General features: G+C 45.5%; 9 protein-coding genes and 1 non-coding gene across 14 annotated transcripts in view; 6 read left to right on the forward strand and 4 right to left on the reverse strand.

Moving 5' to 3' along the window:
• The window catches only part of LOC108030343 (transcription factor MafG), a 78262-nt gene extending 75873 nt beyond the window's left edge, over positions 1–2389 (forward strand). Inside the window, exons 2-3 of one of the 2 annotated variants that reach the window (XM_044092205.2) lie at positions 1735–1827; positions 1878–2389. In XM_044092205.2, coding sequence (XP_043948140.1) covers positions 1795–1827; positions 1878–2255 — 411 coding nt within the window. In that variant the 5' untranslated portion in view covers positions 1735–1794 and the 3' untranslated portion in view covers positions 2256–2389. Of the gene's footprint in view, positions 1–1579; positions 1828–1877 lie in introns of those variants that run through there. The other variant, XM_017103208.3, reaches the window with a different exon arrangement.
• A 148-nt stretch (positions 2390–2537) lies between these two features.
• Positions 2538–3336, forward strand: LOC108030342 (mitochondrial inner membrane protease subunit 2). The gene is made up of 2 exons (XM_017103207.3): positions 2538–2703; positions 2760–3336. The coding sequence occupies exons 1-2, from the start codon at positions 2610–2612 to the stop codon at positions 3179–3181; spliced, it is 516 nt and encodes a 171-aa protein (XP_016958696.1). The 5' UTR covers positions 2538–2609; the 3' UTR covers positions 3182–3336.
• Positions 3337–3482: 146 nt separating this feature from the next.
• Positions 3483–4279, reverse strand: LOC108030341 (threonylcarbamoyl-AMP synthase). The gene has a single exon (XM_017103205.3). It carries the CDS (start codon positions 4277–4279, stop codon positions 3533–3535), a length of 747 nt encoding a protein of 248 aa, XP_016958694.1. The 3' UTR covers positions 3483–3532.
• LOC108030344 (DNA-directed RNA polymerase III subunit RPC10) lies at positions 4279–4748 on the reverse strand. The gene is made up of 2 exons (XM_017103209.3): positions 4528–4748; positions 4279–4464 (listed from the first exon to the last, which is right to left on the reverse strand). Exons 1-2 carry the CDS (start codon positions 4666–4668, stop codon positions 4279–4281), a joined length of 327 nt encoding a protein of 108 aa, XP_016958698.1. The 5' UTR covers positions 4669–4748.
• Positions 4749–5138: 390 nt separating this feature from the next.
• LOC108030447 (uncharacterized) lies at positions 5139–6237 on the forward strand. The gene has a single exon (XM_017103340.3). The coding sequence runs from the start codon at positions 5213–5215 to the stop codon at positions 6155–6157; it is 945 nt and encodes a 314-aa protein (XP_016958829.1). The 5' UTR covers positions 5139–5212; the 3' UTR covers positions 6158–6237.
• Positions 6183–6921, reverse strand: LOC108030449 (U6 snRNA-associated Sm-like protein LSm1). Its single transcript, XM_017103341.3, has 3 exons — positions 6760–6921; positions 6513–6697; positions 6183–6453 (listed from the first exon to the last, which is right to left on the reverse strand). The coding sequence occupies exons 1-3, from the start codon at positions 6812–6814 to the stop codon at positions 6280–6282; spliced, it is 414 nt and encodes a 137-aa protein (XP_016958830.1). The 5' UTR covers positions 6815–6921; the 3' UTR covers positions 6183–6279.
• A 365-nt stretch (positions 6922–7286) lies between these two features.
• On the forward strand, positions 7287–11247 carry LOC108030408 (general transcription and DNA repair factor IIH helicase subunit XPD). 2 transcript variants are annotated; one of them, XR_001768507.2, is made up of 9 exons: positions 7287–7376; positions 7437–7894; positions 7948–8078; positions 8177–8397; positions 8454–8835; positions 8891–9172; positions 9228–9506; positions 9974–10660; positions 10742–11247. XR_001768507.2 is itself a non-coding variant. In XM_017103293.2 (8 exons), exons 1-8 carry the CDS (start codon positions 7372–7374, stop codon positions 10523–10525), a joined length of 2310 nt encoding a protein of 769 aa, XP_016958782.1. In that variant the 5' UTR covers positions 7287–7371; the 3' UTR covers positions 10526–11247. The 2 variants fall into 2 exon arrangements, 1 of the variants encoding a protein (XP_016958782.1); XM_017103293.2 differs by having other exon boundaries at positions 9974–11247.
• Positions 11248–12013: 766 nt separating this feature from the next.
• On the forward strand, positions 12014–20562 carry LOC108030310 (GTP cyclohydrolase 1). 3 transcript variants are annotated; one of them, XM_017103149.3, is made up of 5 exons: positions 12014–12346; positions 18053–18262; positions 19394–19559; positions 19623–19739; positions 19805–20562. In XM_017103149.3, the coding sequence occupies exons 1-5, from the start codon at positions 12157–12159 to the stop codon at positions 19932–19934; spliced, it is 813 nt and encodes a 270-aa protein (XP_016958638.1). In that variant the 5' UTR covers positions 12014–12156; the 3' UTR covers positions 19935–20562. The 3 variants fall into 3 exon arrangements, with proteins under 3 accessions (XP_016958638.1, XP_016958636.1, XP_016958637.1); XM_017103147.3 differs by lacking the exon at positions 12014–12346 and adding an exon at positions 17188–17742; XM_017103148.3 differs by lacking the exon at positions 12014–12346 and adding an exon at positions 17188–17694.
• On the reverse strand, positions 15105–16317 carry LOC108030312 (uncharacterized). The gene is made up of 2 exons (XM_017103150.3): positions 15847–16317; positions 15105–15488 (listed from the first exon to the last, which is right to left on the reverse strand). The coding sequence occupies exons 1-2, from the start codon at positions 16183–16185 to the stop codon at positions 15171–15173; spliced, it is 657 nt and encodes a 218-aa protein (XP_016958639.1). The 5' UTR covers positions 16186–16317; the 3' UTR covers positions 15105–15170.
• On the forward strand, positions 19277–19348 carry Trnaw-cca (transfer RNA tryptophan (anticodon CCA)). The gene has a single exon. It is a non-coding gene; the product is annotated as a tRNA-Trp (tRNA).
• Positions 20563–20567: the final 5 nt, after the last annotated feature.

The following is a 20567-nucleotide window of genomic DNA, read 5'->3' on the forward strand; positions in this document are numbered from 1 at the left end:
CTAAATCGAATCAAACGAATATGTTTATTCAAATGCTCAGTGGTTGCCGCTTCGGAGTACATCCAAGCAAGTCACTACTCTTTTATAAAGCATTTATTAGAACTAGATATGAATACGCCTGCTCCTCTTTTTCAAACATATCAAAATCAGTACAAAACAATATAAATAAGCATGCTAATTTCCACCTTAGAAAGGCCTTGGGACTTATTAAATCGACTCCAATTAATATTATTTATAATCTTGCAGCTGAACTTCCTCCAGCTTATAGGATTAAATTCGCTACAGCGAAGGAGTTGGCCAAAACGTTCGCTTATGGACTACCATCTGCGTCGCTTTTGTCAAACTCCTTTGTAGCCAAAAATACTAGTTACAGTAGAATTTATGCTGAATTTAAAAATATCCTGGATAGTATTGCTCCTATTTGTCCTTACTCTCTGTCCACACGCAAGATTTCAGTTGACACAAATTTCTTTAAAGGTACTTGTACGAATAAAAAAATGGCAAACGAGACTATAATTCTCTCTTTATTTAAAGAAAAAATAAGAGGTTTAACCTCAAAAAATATGGAAATCATCTTCACGGATGGTTCTGTGTCGGAAAATTTTACAGGCAGTGCCTTTGTTCACTTAAATTCCAATTCGATAAAAAGTTTCTACACCGACAAAAAACTATCGTCGCTGACTGCTGAACTCACAGCCCTAGAAAAAGCCATTGACTTCGGTATTTCAAAAAAGTTCTCCAAAATAGCAATTTTAACTGACAGTCTTGGTGCCATCCAGACAATAAAGAACACGAACTCCAAAAACTGCATCTCTCAATGCATTCTGAAAAAAGTCATAAACAACCCAACCCTGCTATCCATAGAATTTCACCACATTCCAAGCCATTCCAATATTTGGGAAAACGATCTCGCAGATACAGCGGCTAAAAATGCTAAAATTAACGGCTCTTTCGCACCCGTCAGATGGACCCTTAAGGACGCAATCAATCATATGTTCGCGCAAATAAAACAATACTGGGAGCGTGAATACAGTCTGTTCTCATTAGAGCGTAACAAGGGTTACTCTCTCCTCTCACCATATACCACTTCCAAGCCTTGGTTTAAAAACAAAGAACACCTATTCAACCGTATAGAAACGAAGACTCTAAACAGAATCTTAAGCGGACATGCTTTTGACAAATACACACTTTCCAAAATGAAAGTCTACGATAACGCCCTATGCGATTCGTGCAACGTTAATGAAGACATTTCGCATATTTTGTTAAATTGCTCAAAATATACACCAACAAGACAAAATTATCCAACACTACTTAAATATAACGATATCTATCGTTTACTTGGAAATGAACCAATTGAAAATTGGACATCGATTACCAGTTTCATTCGAGCTGCTAATATTAATATCTAATACAACACACTCCACACTGCTCATTTAACACACTATAACACCATCCACGCTTATACCAACTCACAAAATCTTAAAATTAAAATTTCTCACACACATTGATAACATTTTCATCGCTTATCGTTCATCGTCATCGCTCATCGTTCATTGTCATCATAACATCACCAGAAACTACTGCACGATATTTACATTTACATCCATTAAATTTTGTTTTTCTTGAAATTTAATTTCATACATTGGCAGTGGCGTTAACCCGTTCCAACGGGGCGGCCAAATAATTCTTCCCTCTTCACGGAAGGAAGTAACTTAATATTTAAAAAAAAAAAAAAAAAAGAAAAATCTAGCAAATTTGGTAACGCACCTAGCAAATAAAAGAAAACTAGCAACAATGGAGTCGAAACGCGAGAGAAAGTCTTCCCTTGTATGTAGATTGACAATTCGTTAAAAGAAGAAAGAAAACCCTGATAGAAGGGCAATTTTCAGGCCCCACTTTCGCCATGTCCCATTCCGGATATTACCGATGACGACTTGGTGAGCATTTCGGTAAGGGATCTCAACCGGACCCTCAAGATGCGCGGTCTTAATCGCGAGGAGATCGTCCGGATGAAGCAGCGACGACGCACCCTAAAGAATCGTGGATACGCCGCCAGCTGTCGCATCAAGCGGATCGAGCAGAAGGACGAACTGGAGACCAAGAAGTCGTACGAGTGGACGGAGCTGGAGCAGATGCACGAGGACAATGAGCAGGTGCGGCGCGAGGTGGGCAACTGGAAGAACAAGTACAAGGCGTTGCTGCAGTTCGCCATCCAGAACGAGATTCCCATTCCAAGCGAACTGGAGGGCTGCTAGTGCCGAATCGTCCCCCCAGTCACATTCCTGTTTTTGTCAAAATTTCAATAAACCCCAAATGAAAACACCTGTAACTAAAGTACAATAGCTCGCAACATCACCCACTCTGTAATAAACATAATCTTTGCGAGCAACCGTTCTGTGTCTGTGTCCTATGGAACACCCTGTATTTGGCTAGCATAAACAAAACCTGTGTCGGCGTTCGCTGCGAATGCCTAACGAGCCGGAGCGCACTGAAGGAACTTGGCGAAAAGCTGGTTATGTATTCACCTCGATAGCTCCACGGTCCATCCATCCACTTCATCCAGGCGCAATCGCAGGGCAGGTGGCCCCCAAACTCACTCACCGGGACACATGGCATTCCGCTTCTTTGGCAAGTCCTTACTGTACGGGCTGCCCCTAGGCGTCACGTTTCTGGACTGCGTGGGATATGTAGCCAGGGTGGATGGTGAGAGGTCAGGAGTTCCAAAGAAGGTCTAATAACTCCTCCACATCCTTCCGCAGGCCACTCCATGCAGCCCGTTCTTAATCCAGTAGCGGATGAGAAGGACTATGTGTTTCTGCTGCGCTGGGGCACCCACAACAGTCAGGTGGAGCGTGGCGACATAATATCGCTCATTTCCCCCAAGGATCCCGGCCAGAAAATCATCAAGCGCGTGGTAGGACTGCAGGGCGACGTGGTCTCTACGCTGGGCTACAAGCATGAGATCGTGCGCGTTCCCGAGGGCCATTGCTGGGTGGAGGGCGACCACACGGGTCACTCCCTAGACAGCAACACCTTCGGACCCGTGGCACTGGGCCTGATGACCGCGCGGGCAGTGGCCATTGTCTGGCCGCCGGAACGCTGGCGGATCCTGGAGAACGAGCTGCCACGACGGAGAAGGCCCATACAGGCCTCCAAGAACTCCAGCAACTACTACAACTAGACTGACCACCTGGCGGGCAGGCTGCGCCCAAGATAGTTCCAATTGTGTACATAGCCACGGAAATACCCGTATATTTTATAATCAATTGTTGTGTTCCCGCATGCGAAGCAAGGTAGGATGTTCTAAATTAAAACTTAAAGTAAAAAGCTCAAAAATGTGTAATATTTTAATGGAAATACTGCGATTTTGTATTCCTTCATTACGTTGACAGCCAATTAAATATCTTTACTCCTGTTAGTTGGCCTTATTTATGTTATTGGCAACAAGTTTATAATTGATTTGTAAAAACTAAGCAAAAGCATTTAAAGATAAACGGGAAAATTATAATTTATTTGGATAACGCTTTTTATACTAAAGCAATTTTCGCTTTTGGATGCCGAACTCCTCCATTACGCTGAGTGTTTGCTTAAGAGCCACTCCTGCCCGCACAACCTCGAAGAAGCCCGGAGTGGCCAGGTCAATGACCGTGGAGGCCAGTCGCCGCTCCTCTGTGAGTCCGATTTGGCCGGCATCGAAGACAGCGCCCAATTGCGGCCAAAGGGAGCGAAACTCGGACACTTGCAGGCTGCTGGGTGCACTGGAGCGATTGGCACTGGTCAGCGCCAATGGCTGATCTCGCCACACGGCGCACAGGTCGCGCATGAACTTGAAGTCCGGAATGCGAATGCCGATCTTGGTTGTGCTGGGATTAAGGAACCTGTTGCTCAGCTGGGGCGTCCGCTCGATCACGATGGTCAGGGGGCCCGGGAGCAAACGAGTTAGCAGCTCGTCGCTGAGATGGGCAGCCTGACCAAAGCGACGCAGAGCAGCTGTGTTGTGCACGCAGATGGCCACGGGTTTGTGCTCATCCCGGCCCTTAATCTCGTATAGCCTTTGGATAGCCGACTCGTTGTTGGCATCACAGGCCAGGCCGTAAACGGTATCGGTGGGCAGGCCAATCACCTGTCCACTCAGCAGGCACTGACGCGCCAGTTGGAGAGCTGCTTCGTCACCAACTGGACACACTGGTGTCCTGACCTCATCCACTACGTGTTGCATCCTGGTGGACCTGTGGTGAGCCTGGGCAAGACGGAGCAGTTGTGTCTGGAGGCGGCGCATTAGTCTCGCCAGGTGTGGTTGCACTCGTGGTTGCAGCACTTGTAGAACGTGGTCATGGGCTCATCCGCCGACCGGGTCTGGATTTGCATAAAGTACGCTCGCTTATGGCTGCAAGTTGGACACTCCGCGTCCGTCGAGTCCACGTTCTCCCAAGCCGCCTTGCCGCCCAGAACGTGGTCCACTTCCTGCAATTACAGAAAACCGGGATATTAACACAGATTGCATCACCCAGTGGGAACCGATCTTACCTTCAAGCGGGGGAAGGTCTTGGTGGAGATCTTACGCCTGATTTTCGATATGTACGGACAGGTGTTGCACGTGAAGCGATGGCTGTTGGTGTCCTCCTCGATAATCAATATGTTCCCGCACGAAGGGCAGAAAAACAACATAGTTTCGGAGAGTCCGAATCCGCGTTGTTTGGTTTGATTTGAGCACGTTGAATGTTCCCTGGACTGCACAGTGTGACCGCATAAGAGTAAAAAATACTAAATGTAAGAACTGAATGGCTCAAGAATTAAATATCAACTTGTAAATAATATTTGTTGTTACTTCTTCTTGGGTCAACCTTATAATTAAAATTAGATGCTTTAGATTTCCCGCCATTTTTAGCGATAGGTAAATAAAGCTAACCACGACCGTTTTGCGTCTTACTTTTATTTTTAATAAGGGGTTTTTAAAAATACCAATTTATATATAAAATTCGAAACTTAAAAAGAAAATTAAAAGTTTATTTTGTTATAATAAATTAAAATTTTAGTACTTAAAAACATTTTTTTGAATAGAAAAACTGTAGCCACCTCATCGATATCACGCGGTGCCAAATTTCTCTTGTTATCGTCTATCGATAGCAAAAGATGCAAACTGGAGTCATTTGGCAATCTGGCATCATTGTGGACTCGACTTGATAAATATATTATATTTATATTAAACAAAATGAGCTACAACCACCGTCCCCTAGACGATTCGGATATCCTGCTGATCCAGACCATCCGCGAGACGCCTTCGCTGTACGACACCCAACTGCCCACGTTTCGGCTCTCTCAGCGCAAGGAGGAGGACTGGGCCAGAGTTGCAGATGTGCTCAACATCTCCATCACGGACGCCCGAAGGCGGTGGACATGTCTGCGGGATCGCTACTCCCGCGAACTCAAGCAAAAGCGACTGCATCCCTCCGGTGAGTTTGGTCGCAACGACTTTTTCCGGAAGATGGACTTCCTAAGGTCTTTTGTGCGAAAGCGTCGCGAGCGACGAGGGCGAGACCGGGACCAGAAGCCCACTGGCTGGATGAAGGTGGATCTTCCTCGACGACGTCGCATCCGTTTACCCATAGACACGGAGTCCCTGATCGAGGAGCACGGCTCTCAAGAATATGAAGAGGGTGAGGAGCAGCAGGAATTTGATGAGAAGCTGGAGGCGCAGACCACGCATTCAGAGACGTATTCGGTGCTCGTCGAAGCGGACGATGGCCAGGATCAGGAGGACAGCTACGAGGATTTTCTGGCCGACACAGACTGCGAGCAGAAAGTCAAGGTGGTCACCATCCATCCGGAGACAGCTGCTCCGAGGGCAATACCAGCACCACCGAGTGAGCCTACGGAGCCTGCTCAGGTGGACGTCAACTATGTGGTCTGTATGCCGCCCAAAGTGGGACAGGAGCAAGAGCATTCCGCCACAGAGTCTGTCAATATCCCGCTTGTCATACCCCCAAACAACTCGGAAACGGAGGATGACTTCTTCTGCAAGTCGGTCGCCGCCTACCTGCGTCAACTTTCGCGCGTGCACAAGATACAGGCCACAGTGGAGATGTACCAGATCCTGGAGAAGTACATAATGCTGGAGGAGAGCGGCACGGGACCGGGTGCAGACCCATCGGGCTAAACTGGATACAGAATACATGTGTACATAGGTTTTAACGTAGTTTTTTAATGCAGTACAAATATACAAAGTGACGAAAATCTTTTGAGCTTAATCTATCGATGCACTTAAAGAGAGATAGAGTCTTAGCAGAAGTCCTCGTTAATTATGTTGGCATCTACAGCCAGGCCTCGTTCCTTTAACGCCTTGGACACCAGGCGGTGCTTCTCCTGCCGCTGCTCCTGTTCCCTGCGCTGGGCGTCCAGGATTTCGTCCACGGATATCTCCTTGAGCGGCAGCTTCTGCTCCTTCTCGCGATCCTTTTGCGAGTGATTCGAGGGTATTAAATTCGGTTAAATCAAACATAAATCTAGCTTACAATTTCGCCAAGGAGCACCACATTCTCGCCTCGAATGATGAAGACTCCACGTGGAATGTCGCCGTACTCGTTGCCCACATGTATCCGCTCGATGGTGCGCTGCAGCACCAGGTTGGCGAACTGGTCCACGGATCGCAGGTAGCCAATCAGAGTCCGTCCGTCCCTCAGTAGCACCATCAGTTTTTCTGTATGGAGCCGGATTTGTGATTTCTACGCTGATGGTTTCCTCGCATCTACATCTACTCACTGTCAACTTCTTCCAGGAGGTGAGCCGTGCCCGCCAGAGGATTCAGATCGTCCATGAGATTAGGAGGTAGTGTTCAGTTAGCTAAATAAATAGGTTCAAGTCACCGTCTTAACTATAAATGTTTTTAATATAGGTATGACCAATTTTCGAATGTTTAAAGATGCCACACAAAAATACTAAAAATATAAAGCACTGGCCAACACAGACTTGACAAATTTTTTGCATATTGATTTTCGTTGTTCCGCAAACACTGCAATTTGGACTATACTTATAACACTAAAAAGATTTTATTTGTAGTATTAGTGGTCTTATTTGGGACATTTTCATTATAATAATTTAATTTTGTTTATTACTGATTTGTAAGTCAATGTATGTAAACCTTTTAATAAAGAAGTACATTTTTACCATTGTCGTAATAATTAATGGAATTATTATTTAATAACAACAAAGTTATTGATTTGAAAAATGAAATTGCTGTTTCATGTAGACCAGTGTAAGTTTTGTGGTATAATTTAGTCCATTCTAGAGAAACCGGCAAATGCTTGCGGCCTAGTTGACCGGTCACGCTTGTTTTGAAACAAATAAAACAGATAATAAAGAAATTCGCTCGAAATGAAGTAAGTTTTTGAGTAAGATCAATGGAAACTTCCCGATAACAACCCAATCCGTATCCCCAGGCTCAGCGTGGACGGCCTGTTGGTGTACTTTCCGTACGAGTACATCTACCCGGAGCAGTATGCCTATATGCTGGAACTCAAGAGGAGTCTGGACGCCAAGGGCCACTGTCTATTGGAGATGCCCTCGGGAACGGGCAAAACGGCCACCCTTCTGTCCCTGATCGTGGCCTACATGGTGGAGCATCCGGAGACGGTGCGTAAACTGATCTACTGCTCCCGTACAGTTCCGGAGATCGAGAAAGTCATTGCCGAGCTGCAGAACCTGATGGTCTACTACGAACGCCACTGCCCCAATCCTCCGCCCCTTACCGGCCTGGTGCTCAGCTCCAGGAAAAACATGTGCATCCATCCGGAGGTCAGCAAGGAGCGTGAGGGCAAGGCAGTGGACGGAAAGTGTTACGGACTCACCGCTAGCTACATTCGCGACCGGCACGAGATGGACACCGAGACGCCTATCTGTAAGAATTCTCGAAAACTTAAAAGCACTATAATATAAGCTTTTCATTTGCAGGTCAGTACTTTGAGGGATTTAGCCTGGAGGGCAAGGAGTCCACATTGCCAGTGGGCGTCTACAGCATAGATGATCTCAAGGAATATGGAAGAGCGCGGAACTGGTGTCCCTACTTTTTGGCCCGCTACGCTGTAAGTTTTAAGAAAGATTTCAGGTCAGGACGGAGATGTCCCGTGTAAATACCTTTGTAAATAGCTCTACTAATTTGTAAATGTAATATTTTTATCAGATTGCCCATGCTCACATTGTGGTATACAGTTACCACTATCTGTTAGATCCAAAGATTGCCCAGGTGGTATCCAAGGAGATGAGTCGCGAGTCCTGTGTGGTTTTTGATGAGGCGCACAACATCGACAACGTTTGCATCGACTCGATGAGTGTGAAGATTAATAGACGCACCGTGGAGCGCAGTACAAACGCTCTAAACCAACTCACCAAACTGGTTCAGGAGTAAGTTAGCCAGGTCATTGATTCTCCGGCCCGAATAATTGTTCTTTCCTTGGCAGTATTCGCGAAGAGGACACAAATCGCCTGAACGAGGAGTATCAGCGCATGGTTCAGGGACTAAAGGATGCCAGTGTGCAGCGGGACACAGACATGATCCTGGCCAATCCGGTCCTGCCCAACGATGTGTTAACAGAAGTGGTGCCCGGAAATATCCGAAACGCCGATCACTTTCTCAGTTTCTTACGCCGCTTCATCGAGTATATTAAGACGAGACTGCGTGTGCACCATGTGGTTCAGGAGTCGCCGGCCGGCTTCCTCAAGGATATATCGTCCAAAATTTGCATTGAGCGCAAGCCTCTTCGGTTCTGTGCTGAGCGCTTGTCCAGCCTGCTGCGGACACTCGAGATCAGTGATATGACTGAGTATGGAGCCCTCACTCTAGTACGTTTTCAGTTATCCTATCATAATTAAAAATAAAGCTCTACCTTATTTTTAGATCACGCACTTTGCCACCTTGGTGTCCACCTACACGAAGGGCTTCACAATCATCATAGAGCCCTTCGATGACAAGACGCCCACTGTGTCGAATCCCATTTTGCACTTCAGTTGCTTAGACTCGTCTATTGCAATGGCTCCGGTATTTTCGCGGTTTCAAACTGTGGTCATCACCTCAGGCACATTGTCGCCCATGGACATGTACCCAAAAATACTCGATTTTGATCCCGTGGTCATGAGCAGCTTCACCATGACACTAGCTCGTCCATGTCTGCTTCCTATGGTACTATTCATACCATCAATTAGAAGTATTATATGTTAATATTCTTTTATATTAGATTGTTTCTAAGGGCAACGACCAGGTGACCATTTCGTCCAAGTTTGAAACCCGAGAAGACACTGCCGTGATTCGTAACTATGGCCAGCTGCTGGTGGAGGTAGCCAAAACAGTACCCGATGGTATTGTTTGTTTCTTCACCTCTTATTTGTACTTGGAGTCCGTTGTGGCATCCTGGTATGATCAGGGAATCGTAGACACCTTGCTGCGTTACAAGCTGTTATTCATCGAGACTCAGGACAATGCCGAGACAAGCTACGCCCTGATGAACTATGTTAAGGTGAGATATATGTTTTCAGTTCTACAAAAAGCCAACGATATTGCTATGGCTTCTCGCCAAATGTGCTTGACATAGCAGCCTCGATCTCTTTATGATCTGCGCCCTTGTGGGTTGGATCATGTTGATTAGATCACAACGAAGGTTTCTTTACTATAATCTACAGATCATATGAGATGAACAAATCCAACATAGGGTTTTATTAATTTGTTTTAAAATCGTTGGAAAAACATAATTTTGATGTTATTTTGAAAACTATTGGATGATAAATGGATACAACTTGTACCTTTATGCTGTAGCTATAGAAAGATACTGTTCACCACATTTTGTGGTTTTCAAACGCCTTTACTAACCAATTCATGTTCAACCCATGTACCATATTATTATACCTCCCAATGGGAATGCAGGGTATACAGAGATTGCTCCTCAAGTTGACTAACCCCAACCAATGCACTCATTTCGACTTGCAGGCCTGCGATTGTGGTCGTGGAGCCGTTTTGCTAGCTGTGGCGCGTGGCAAGGTCTCCGAGGGTGTGGATTTCGACCATCATTATGGTCGCGCGGTGCTCATGTTCGGCATTCCCTATGTGTACACGCAGTCGCGGATTCTAAAGGCCCGGCTGGACTACCTGCGTGATCAGTTTCAGATACGTGAGAACGACTTCCTGACCTTCGACGCCATGAGGCATGCGGCACAGTGCGTGGGGCGGGCGCTGCGTGGGAAGACGGACTACGGCATAATGATCTTTGCGGATAAGCGTTTCTCGCGGCACGACAAGCGGTCGCGTCTTCCCAAGTGGATCCAGGAGCATTTGGTGGACAGCTTTTGCAACCTGAGCACGGAGGAGGCCGTTCAGCTGGCCCGCCGTTGGCTGAGGCGCATGGCGCAACCGTTCACCCGAGAGGACCAGCTGGGAATCTCGTTGTTGACCCTCGCCCAGCTGGAGAACATGGAGCAGGAGAAGCTGGAGCGGCAGGCCCAGGGCAAACAGGGCGTCGGCGGCGAGGTGCAGGAGCTGTGAGATGTGGGAGGTGCTCGGCCAACCGGATCTTTGTCCGTCTGCCTTCCGGGAATAATTTAAGCCGCTGAGCCGTCAGCGAATGACATTGAATGCCATTAGCAGCGGATCACTGCGGCAATGCTGGAAAATTTAAAAGTAAAATTTTTTTTGGCTGCCATGCAAATCGGACGTAAATGTCCAATTAATGGCTAATTAATATTATTTATAATTTCGCAGGCATGACTAACTGGCCGCTCAAGGCGGCGAAAGGGCGCAAGCGCAGCGGAGTTTTGCTCTTGCAGCTGTATTTGTCTCTATATCTGTGATTGTATCCGGATTAGTTAAGCCGCAAATTTAGAAGTAAAGGCACTTTGTCCAACTGTGGCTACTGCCGTCATGAACTACACTAGAAAAAAGTAAGGATATGAGCTGTAAAGTAAAACATAAAACTTTTTATAAGAAATGCTACAATACTGTTTAACATCTTAAAAGGAACTTAGATTCTTAGCCCCGTAGTTCTTCTCTTTTTATATCATTCTGGAAATGAATTCATATTTAAAATGTTCTTTACGCATATTGTACATATCTTAAGGTAATCGTTTCGATTTACGCATACATATACTTTATAAACATTTTACTTATTTTAAGAGAAGTGTTTACTTGATTGCTAGTTGAAGGATTAAGATGATATAACTTCTATGTTTTATTGAATGTGTTAAAATAAAACAAGTTAAGCAAAAAAAGGATTCGTTCAAATATTTAGGACTAAGCGTGAGGGATTTCTTGGTTGTCCCCACATTACTATAGAAAATGGATTCTTTAGGGCTGCATAAGTAATGGGTGGAGTTCCTTATCGTCATCATCAAAACAAAATTTAGCACAACTTACGTTGAAGTGTTTTCTGTGGCACCCCTGACAGTGGCAATAAATCACGACGCCTCTTCCTGTCGTAATTCAATTCCAGGGGCTCGTAATCAGGCGCTAAGTGAACCGCAATGACCGAACAAATTTCTGCCATACGCGACTTAGCCTGCGAATGGATTTGTTGTTGCAAATCGAACGCTATCGCCAATCGCCTCATAATTGCCAACGACCCGTTAACGATGCAGGCGCAGCCGGGTTATCAAATCGAAATTATTGCACCGGGGTCCAAAGCCAGGCGCCAACGTTTTCTTAATGGCCGTGTTTTTTGTTTCGCTTCATTTTTAATTAATTTTTTCGTCTCACAAATGTTTACTCTGTCACCGAAAAAAATTCGGAAAGTTTTGACCGCCAAACAAGTGGTTTGGCGAAAAAAAGTTCCGATTTCCTGGAGTCCTCGGACCCGGGACCTCCCTGCCGCGGAGCTTAGGCCAGAGCCGAGAGCCGAAAAGCTCCAAAGCAATTGACATGGAGAGCAGTTTCGGTTAACACAAAGAGCGAGATAAAAGTGCCGAGCTGTGGGCTCTCCCTCTCGCGGCAGAACTTTCGATTTTCCGTAATAAAAAGGTTACAACTAAATCTCGGGCGGTTTAGTCGGCAAATAAATTCGGAGCGAGCGCGCCAAATACAAACCCGCAAGCCCGCGATCGTACGCTAGCAACCAAACACCAAAAAACCCGAAAGACATAACCGAGTCCTCGTAGAGTCCAGTTGATATCAGCCCATCGAAAATGAAGCCCCAGACCAGCGAGCAAAACGGCAGTGCCCAAAACGGCGAGGCTGCCGCGGACGCAGTCTCCGTCGCCACGATCCCCACAGGCGAGGCCTCCGCCGCCTCCACCACCGAGCTTACGGTCTCCAAAAACAGCCAGCAGCTTAAACTGGAAATGCTCAACTTAGAGCTGGCCAGCAATGGAAGCGGTGAGTGCTCCGGAAGAAATAGTAAAAGTTGGTTCGGGATGTTTTCCGGATCCCAGATATGTGCCTGAGTCACAAAGTACACGGAAATCTGAGTTATTATAGATCAAATAATAAACTTCCTCTAAGACAACCTCCCCATGATAAAAAAATATCTGGGAAAGAACAATATTTTATATTTAACAAAATTCTGAAGTGTTCTTTCTATTTTTTTTATTATTACAATTTAAAATTAAACGTATATTTTCTACTAAGAAAAAAGTCTTGGATACAATTTTTTTTAATATATAAATTAAATCCGAAGTATTTATTATACTTTTTATTGGGAAAATTAAAATTACATCATTCATCTTTAACTATCAAATGGTGTAAAAGTTTTAATATGGATTTTCCACACCCCCATATGTACTTATTTCTTTTTATCATAAACGGGAACCCCAATGAAGATGGGGCTTTTAAGGTTTAATTCAAAGAGTGTTTTGCACTCAAAACAGTATCTTTGTTGGACTGAAGAATGTTCCAATGCATCATTAATATTCTAAACAAGTGCACTGAACCTTTCAATTTGTAATTTCCTTGAAAGATTGTGAATCATGGTTCAATTAAAGAAATAATTAGTATGGCTTTGGGATTATAAAAACACTTAAACCAAAGCTCAAAAAAAGTATTCGTAAATTAAGTGGTCATAATATTGTCCTTTTATCCCTAAAAACTCCTAAATTTAATACCGAGATCAGTAGGGATGAAATGAACAATATCCCCAGGCACTGATCTAGATCTAGTTTCCGGGTAGTTCAAACCACTCCATGCAATCTTGGCCTGATATTGCATCACAATCACTGATTAGTTAGAGAGCGATTGAAATACAATCCGATGCGCATAATGAGAAGACTCCGATTTCCGGCGATGCTGCGCCACATAAGCCCGAGCACATAAACCGCAGAGCCAGAACTGGGCTTTCTCGGATTGCTGGCCCATATGCAAACCACACGCGTGCCGGATATCGAGGGGAACTAATGCCCATGCCAAGAAGAGAGCACCACTACACCTGGCACCTGGCACTGAACTGGCCGGGACTGGGCCTATTGACATTGACATTGAAAGATTTGCTTGGCGCTTGGAAGTTGGCACTGGGCAGTTGGCACTTGGCGGATCGGATCGGATTGGATCGGCAGATTCAACGAGAGCGGAGCGCAGCACAGCACCGAGCCAACTGTGGGCCATGAGCCAGAGACAAAAGACATAAACCCCCGTCGGCCTGTGATCCGGTATTTGGCCACAGGTAGGGTGGTTGGATGCGGGGAGGGTACTCAGACCTGAACTACTTTTGTGAAGGTTGAAAAGTGTTTAATTGCGAGCACGGTTCGCGCTGCAAACGGTTTCGATTCGTGGGCCGTTTGCCGTTTGCCGTTTTCAGTTTCTTCGATTGCCCCTCGGATCTCGAGCTTGGTGACTAATCAGCCGAGCCGCAGTACTTCACATTTGAGCGATTGCGGTCAATAAAAAAGACCAACTGGCTGGCCGACTGGAGAGCCGAGCGCAGCCGATCTGAGCCCGCTAATTGAGGCACTTAAAAAATTCTCCGAGAAAATGCCAGGCGTTGGCAACCCTGCCAGCCCAGAGTCCCCCATTCGATGCCCGGCTGCCATAAGGCATTCCTGTTTCTGATTCCGTAAGCGCGCAGCGCGGAGAGAACACCTGCCCTGTGGAAAATGTTAATGGTGGCTTAATTGCCACTCATGACGACAGGTCGACCACTCGGAAGACAACTAGATGGATCGCTTAGGGCATGTGACGATCTGCCACAGGGGCCTTAATCCGAAAAGGTGATTTAGGGATATTTAGCCCTAGGTCCCTTCTTTTCACTCCTCCCTTAAATTAAGGCATGTGGCTTTTAAGGAGGTTCCACTGTAGCTCGGCTGCGTCATGTCTATGTCATCTGCAGCTGTCTTGGCTTTATGTAAACTAACCTAGCCCTGTGCTATTCCCAACTGATTTATTCTACCCTAATGGTTTTCCATCGGTAAACTAACTAAAACGAAACAAGTTCTTATTCTTGGTGAATTTTCTATTTATTTATCTGTTCTAATTAACTTGGAAATAACTTTCGCCCAAAGGAATGTATTTTCAGTGCGGCAATCGCCCTACCCCACTGACAACTCCATTAAAAGAAAGAGGTTTAAGCTATTCAGAAAGAAATACCATTTATTGAGGTTTAAAAACATCACCTAAGTCAAGTTTTCATTTTTACTGAGCACCCTAGAAACTTAAAAAAAAACGGACACTCTTTTAATATTCCATATTATCCATATATTTTTTTGACAAACTTTCAAGATGATCTCAATATCTTGGTCTCATTTCCGAAATTTATTTATTAAAATTACCTAATACCTTTCTTGTAATATTCCAATTCTATATCTTTTTCGAAATCTTTAAGATGATCCCATTATGTCAATTGAATTTCTATCAGTACATACTACAAGTTTGTTTATGCATTTTTGAAAGATCTATTATAACTCCCAACCTTCAACTCCGTACCCAAAACAAGAAAGTTTCTCAGTCTTAGAGACCGAGGTGTTTCACGTTAAAACCCCGAAAATTTGCATTCTCAGCTCTTTGAAATGGAGTGGCATAAATTGATGAGATTCGGAATTTATGCAGGCAATAAGCAAATCTGGACAGCTGTGGCGCAGACACCGCCAATGGAAGCCCAACAAGTTAGATTCTGCAGGGTTTCCCAAACAAAATGGGGACAACGGGGGATGGGGTAAATGTTTATTGAATTACTTGCTCCAAACTGCGTTTCATAGCCGCTGCCTTCCGTCGCTCACATGATGGTCTCCTCCTCCAGCATGTACTCCGTGAGATCGGCGTCGCCCGTCAGCGTGGTCACCGGCACCCGGTTCATCTGGGCCACCCGCTGGCTGGGCCACACCATCACGTCGCAACAGTTGGTCAGCACGACCACGTTGGTGCTAGGCGTGGTGGTGCACATGAGGTTGTTGGGCTTCTCCTGGTCACAATAGTTGAACTTGCGCCGGAAGCGGAACTTCACGGGCAACGAGTTGCCCATCACGCTCTCCTCGTCAAAGTAAGGCGGCAGGGATTTGTTGTACGCCGGATTCGTGGTGGCGGGTTTCGTCAGCTGATGGATAAGTGAAAAAATTAATAAATAAATGAAAAAATCTCGGATTTCAAGAAATCTTTATTTTTAAAAGCTATAAAAATGACTTGCAGTATAAACAAGTTTATTGTATTTAAAAAGCATTGTAATTGCTTATAGATTTCATTAGGTCTTACTCATATAATTATCCTTAAAGCACATTATTTTAATAAAGGTTTTCTTGAGAGCTTCGTTATAGAATGTCTTAGAATTTTAAGAACATAAAAAAAAGAGACTTTTACTAGACTGGGTTTCGTTTCAAACATTTTTAAAAATTAAAATAAAATAAATCCTGAGGAAGTGAAAAAGTGTTGTGGGGATCCCAGCACAGGTCACTCACCTCTTCAAGAACCACGGATGTCTTGAGTCTTCGGCAGGGATCACAGTAGTCGGACGCCAATGTGTTCTCCGGGGTTTTGCTAGCACAGGGATCTGGCTGAGGATCAGCAGATTTGGATCCCAGCCCACTGCCGCGTTGTACGGCATCGCCCTTTTTATTATTCGGTTTCATGGGATCCTCGCCGCGCAACACGCACTCCCGCAGGAACTCCTCCTCGATGTCGATTAGCTTCTTGACGGCACAATCGCGCTTCAGGAAGTTCTTAATCACCGACAGGTCGCGCGGCACGGCGCCGATTACGTCGAAGTCATCGCTCCGGAGCTGCAGGCGGTGCGCCATGCTTCTGGTTTTCGGTTTCCGGAGCGGACGGACAGGCGAATGGACGGACGGACAGTGGTTAAAATTTGGGAATTTGGCTCGGTTCGAGCTTGGCTACTGTACTCGAAAGTTTAAGTAAAGTGACCCTTGACGTCTGGCACTAAGATGAGTAGTTTGGCACACAAAGAAGGAGTCCTTGAACACATTGAGTTGGCGCCAAAGGAATAAGAGCACACTTGGGGTCAAAATAATAATAACTTAAGGCTTACACATCTTACAACAGGTCGCTGAAAAATACTAGTTTTTTAAAAATATTATTATGTAGATAGATTTATTTATAAAAAATAGGTATGCCATAAAAGAAATGTTAAGATTATATATGTCGAATTGTGACTATATAAAAGCTTGCTCAAATGTTTAATTTAAAAAATAGGATACATATACTTTTTAAGTAAAAGATTAACAGAAGGAGGTCAATCATTTTTCGAAGACATTTTTTTTAAATTTTTGTTTATTATATTTTTTGTGTGGCCTCTGCTGTACCCCTGGCGCCTTCCTAAACAGCCAAAATGTATGATCAGTTTGAGAACCACTGAACGGAGGACTTTAAACCATAGAATTTCTTTGTTTTATCTAGATTTCCTGCTCAAGAGTTTATAAATACGAAAAAACTCAAGCCTTGAAGCCTTAACGAAGGACATAATGTCTTTAGCAAATGCTTACATCTTTTTTTTAATTTTTTGTTTAGGAGTTATTGAGGCCTTACCGAAGGAGGTAATTTTTTGTTTGGGAGTTATTTTTGTGCGCCCTTGGCTGTACCTGCGGCGCCTCCCTTAAGAGCAACAAGTTTAAGTGCAGTTTTGGAGTCACTGGAGGGGGGACTTCAAACTGTGGACCTGCGCTCAGCTCGGCTTAGTTCCGCTCACCAATCTTGCAGAGCTTGCTGGTCGGTTGGGTGGGTTGCTAGGAGCTTTCCGCCGCTCAAAGCTCCGCTCAATAGGTTCTTATTGCCACCGCTGGCCACAGCAGCCGTCAGAAGAGCAGAGCCACCCGAAGCGCCAACACACAGAGCCAAAGTCCAGCAGAGGAAAAAAGAGACACCAGCGAGAAAAATATATAGAAATCGACTCGGGCCAAGTTCGAAGATTGTGTGCGCCAGCGAGCTAGCCGTTAAATTGAGTTCTGAGTTCCGTTCGAGTGGCAAACAAACCGCCATGAGCTTCACCCGCCAACTGTCCGAGATGAGTGCCAGCGAGCTGAACGATGCCATCGACGACACCAACTTCCCACAGGCCCACATCCTGTCGCGCGGTCGCAACAACAGCGTCTGCTCAACAAGTAGCACCTCGGGCACCTCCTCGCTGGCGGACAGGCCGCCCCAGCAGGCGGAGGAGTCGACCGCCGTGGGAACCCCCATCGATGAGGTGGCTCCTCCGGCTCCAGCTGCAGCCACAGTCCCTTCTCCCCTGCCCGGAAGCCAGAGACCCCGCCTCATCCTGAAGACCAACGGCAGCACCCCGGATAGCGATGGTACACAACCAAAAACACCAATGACACCGCGTACATCGACAACGCCAGGTAGTGGTGGGTAGTGCTCCAGGGCCCAGACCAGGGATCGGGATCAGTATCTAAAGGTCCACAAAGAGATCTCAGGGAATTTGCTTGAATCAACCATTAGGGATGGTAGACAAACTCTTTTTGAACATTGAGCAGCAGCGTATCAGTGGGTTCCAGTGTTTTGGTTCAGAGGTCACAGAGATGCGCCTCGAGCCTGGGGGATAGAACTTAGACAGCCACACACAGCCGCCGCAAGGGGGGTTCAACGCCTCCCTATCTCTGCCAATGATAACGATTTTCATCATGTTCGTATTCTAATTTACATTTACAGGCCACGAGAAGTGCACGTTCCACCACGACCTGGAGCTGGACCACAAGCCGCCGACGCGGGAGGCCCTACTGCCCGACATGGCCCGCTCGTACCGCCTTCTCCTGGGCGGACTGGGCGAGAATCCCGATCGCCAGGGACTGATCAAGACCCCGGAGCGGGCGGCCAAGGCCATGCTGTACTTCACCAAGGGCTACGACCAGAGTCTCGAGGGTAAGCATTTGGGGCAATTAGCACCAGGTCAGCGATCCGGGGCGGGGGGACGTGGCTCATCCTGGGTTTCCCAGCGAGTGTAAAACTAGTTTCTGCCGGGTGATTCACGCGGTACTCCACCATTAACGGGGATTCCTCGACTGCCGCCGAAGTAGTGCATTAGTGTAATTACCACTCGAAAGATAAAGCACAAAAAGATATGGTTTGTCCGATCCAAAAAGCATATATCTCAATATGCACCTGTAGTATTTTCGGTTGGCTCGCTTTGGGGACCGCCAAAGATTTGGCCTGCTTTTTCTCCTGCAATCGCTGTTGAACTTGTCATGTAATCAAAGCGAGTCGTTTGAAAAACAATACAGAATTGCGAATAATATGGCCAGCGGCGTAGCGGCCAACCGGTTGTCCGAGATGAAAATCAGGTTCTACAGTTTGTCAAATAAAATCGCATGTAAATTTAAGATCAACAACAGACAACGCAAGTGAGCTGCTGGTCTGTTCATTTGAAAGCTAAATGAGGTAAACGAAAGTGAATAGCCTTCGGCAATAGAATGGGTTGGATTGTGTTTAACCCGATTTCGAAGAAGCCAAGAATCACGCGTCAACGTGACTCGCCAATCTGACATTGAGCCGGGAGCTGGAGCTGCCCCGAGATGATGATGATGGTTCTGCTGGCTCTTTGGGTCGTTGGGTTGCCAGGAAACGCACTGAAGCTTTCCGGTCTGTATATTAAGAGCGGGAAAGTGTGTGGGTGTGCAGCAACTAGGGGGGCACTGGCAAGGGAAATCTCAAGAGCACGTCGCTTAAGGCAAAAGCTCACACTCCACAAGGACCGCAAGCCATCAAATCAAGCCACCACCCCCAGTTCCCACCCCCAGGCAACCACTTTAACCTAACATTCAGTTATGCAGCAAATAAATCTAACACGAATTACGCGCGCCATAAATCACGGCTGGCGGGGAACAGGCATTCGAGTGGCTTCGTGCTTGTGCGTCATTGGGCGGGCACCTCGGCAACGACTCCGTGGCGCAACGGTAGCGCGTCCGACTCCAGATCGGAAGGTTGCGTGTTCAAATCACGTCGGGGTCAATGGAAAACTTTATTTTTTTTAACATTTCTTTTTGTCTCCTGCAGACGTTCTCAATGGCGCCGTTTTCGACGAGGATCATGACGAAATGGTGGTGGTCAAGGACATCGAAATGTTCTCCATGTGCGAGCACCATCTAGTGCCCTTCTACGGCAAAGTGTCCATCGGTTACTTGCCGTGCAACAAGATTCTGGGCCTCAGCAAACTGGCACGGTGAGACATGGGAAATAGGGCATAGTCAGAAAGGTTATTCAAGAATTTTCCTTCTTTTCTTAGCATTGTGGAAATCTTTTCGCGACGCCTCCAGGTCCAGGAGCGCTTGACCAAGCAGATTGCAGTGGCCGTTACCCAGGCTGTGCAGCCTGCTGGAGTCGCAGTTGTGGTAGAGGGAGTGTGAGTAATCCAATAAATATCTTTAAAAAATTAATACAATAAATAATAAATTACCCCTTCTCCAGACACATGTGCATGGTGATGCGTGGCGTGCAGAAGATCAACAGCAAAACTGTCACCTCAACCATGCTGGGCGTGTTCCGAGACGATACCAAGACCCGTGAGGAATTCCTGAACTTAGTCAATAGCAAATAGAGTGGACCAAAAGGACAAATACTGAAATCCGAGACCAACTAAACCCCCTACCATATTTTTGGAGGCGCTTATATAAAACAAACAAAGAAAACAAAAACGAAACGAAACACAGGGTCCATTAGTTTATGTTTTCTAGGATTGATTTCATTTAGTTAGTGAAATGTTTGCAGCCATTTTTCTTGTTGATCGATGTAAAAACTGTTAAAAATTCTGTTAGCTAAATACATTTTTAGGTAGACGAGAGAAAAGGAGACGAGATTCGTTGAGGTCGATTCTGATTTCCGGTGTTGGGTAGTTTTATTTTCAATTTTATATGCAGTTCTATGGCACTCGAACGATAATTTTTACAACTTATACCTACGAGTAATGCATTGTGCAATAAGGGAACAACTGATAATAAATCAAGGCAAATTGTTTAGGGAATTTACAATTTAAACAGAGTTCATACAAATTAATCAACTATATATGTAAAGTTATATCGAAATTATTCCGCAAAAGGAATTAACCATGTGGACGATTTTAAATGTTGAAATTTAATGCTCATTGTGTAAATGATGTCGCTTGTAGTGAATCAAAGCTGCTTATTAATTATACAATAAATTATGTATTTAAATACCGTTGAAAAAAAGTTTG

This window comes from Drosophila biarmipes, chromosome 2R (genome assembly GCF_025231255.1).
Source record: "Drosophila biarmipes strain raj3 chromosome 2R, RU_DBia_V1.1, whole genome shotgun sequence".
Taxonomy (NCBI): Eukaryota; Metazoa; Arthropoda; class Insecta; order Diptera; family Drosophilidae; genus Drosophila; species Drosophila biarmipes.

What these genes read in the sequence shown, in the direction of transcription:
- LOC108030342 (XM_017103207.3), top strand. Translation starts at nt 2,610, where the DNA reads ATGGCATTCCGCTTCTTTGGCAAGTCCTTACTGTACGGGCTGCCCCTA. An exon ending in ATATGTAGCCAGGGTGGATG is followed by an intron (nt 2,704 to 2,759) that starts GTGAGAGGTCAG and finishes ATCCTTCCGCAG; the next exon opens with GCCACTCCATGCAGCCCGTT.
- LOC108030312 (XM_017103150.3), bottom strand. Translation starts at nt 16,185, where the DNA reads ATGGCGCACCGCCTGCAGCTCCGGAGCGATGACTTCGACGTAATCGGC. An exon ending in CATCCGTGGTTCTTGAAGAG is followed by an intron (nt 15,489 to 15,846) that starts GTGAGTGACCTG and finishes CTTATCCATCAG; the next exon opens with CTGACGAAACCCGCCACCAC.
- LOC108030447 (XM_017103340.3), top strand. Translation starts at nt 5,213, where the DNA reads ATGAGCTACAACCACCGTCCCCTAGACGATTCGGATATCCTGCTGATC.
- LOC108030408 (XM_017103293.2), top strand. An exon ending in ACTTTTTGGCCCGCTACGCT is followed by an intron (nt 8,079 to 8,176) that starts GTAAGTTTTAAG and finishes TATTTTTATCAG; the next exon opens with ATTGCCCATGCTCACATTGT. An exon ending in AGTATGGAGCCCTCACTCTA is followed by an intron (nt 8,836 to 8,890) that starts GTACGTTTTCAG and finishes CCTTATTTTTAG; the next exon opens with ATCACGCACTTTGCCACCTT.
- LOC108030449 (XM_017103341.3), bottom strand. Translation starts at nt 6,814, where the DNA reads ATGGACGATCTGAATCCTCTGGCGGGCACGGCTCACCTCCTGGAAGAA. An exon ending in CCTCCTGGAAGAAGTTGACA is followed by an intron (nt 6,698 to 6,759) that starts GTGAGTAGATGT and finishes GGCTCCATACAG; the next exon opens with AAAAACTGATGGTGCTACTG. An exon ending in TGGTGCTCCTTGGCGAAATT is followed by an intron (nt 6,454 to 6,512) that starts GTAAGCTAGATT and finishes CACTCGCAAAAG; the next exon opens with GATCGCGAGAAGGAGCAGAA.
- LOC108030310 (XM_017103147.3), top strand. Translation starts at nt 17,379, where the DNA reads ATGAGCTTCACCCGCCAACTGTCCGAGATGAGTGCCAGCGAGCTGAAC. An exon ending in CTACGACCAGAGTCTCGAGG is followed by an intron (nt 18,263 to 19,393) that starts GTAAGCATTTGG and finishes TGTCTCCTGCAG; the next exon opens with ACGTTCTCAATGGCGCCGTT. An exon ending in GCAGTTGTGGTAGAGGGAGT is followed by an intron (nt 19,740 to 19,804) that starts GTGAGTAATCCA and finishes CCCCTTCTCCAG; the next exon opens with ACACATGTGCATGGTGATGC.
- LOC108030344 (XM_017103209.3), bottom strand. Translation starts at nt 4,668, where the DNA reads ATGTTGTTTTTCTGCCCTTCGTGCGGGAACATATTGATTATCGAGGAG. An exon ending in AGACCTTCCCCCGCTTGAAG is followed by an intron (nt 4,465 to 4,527) that starts GTAAGATCGGTT and finishes CTGTAATTGCAG; the next exon opens with GAAGTGGACCACGTTCTGGG.
- LOC108030341 (XM_017103205.3), bottom strand. Translation starts at nt 4,279, where the DNA reads ATGCGCCGCCTCCAGACACAACTGCTCCGTCTTGCCCAGGCTCACCAC.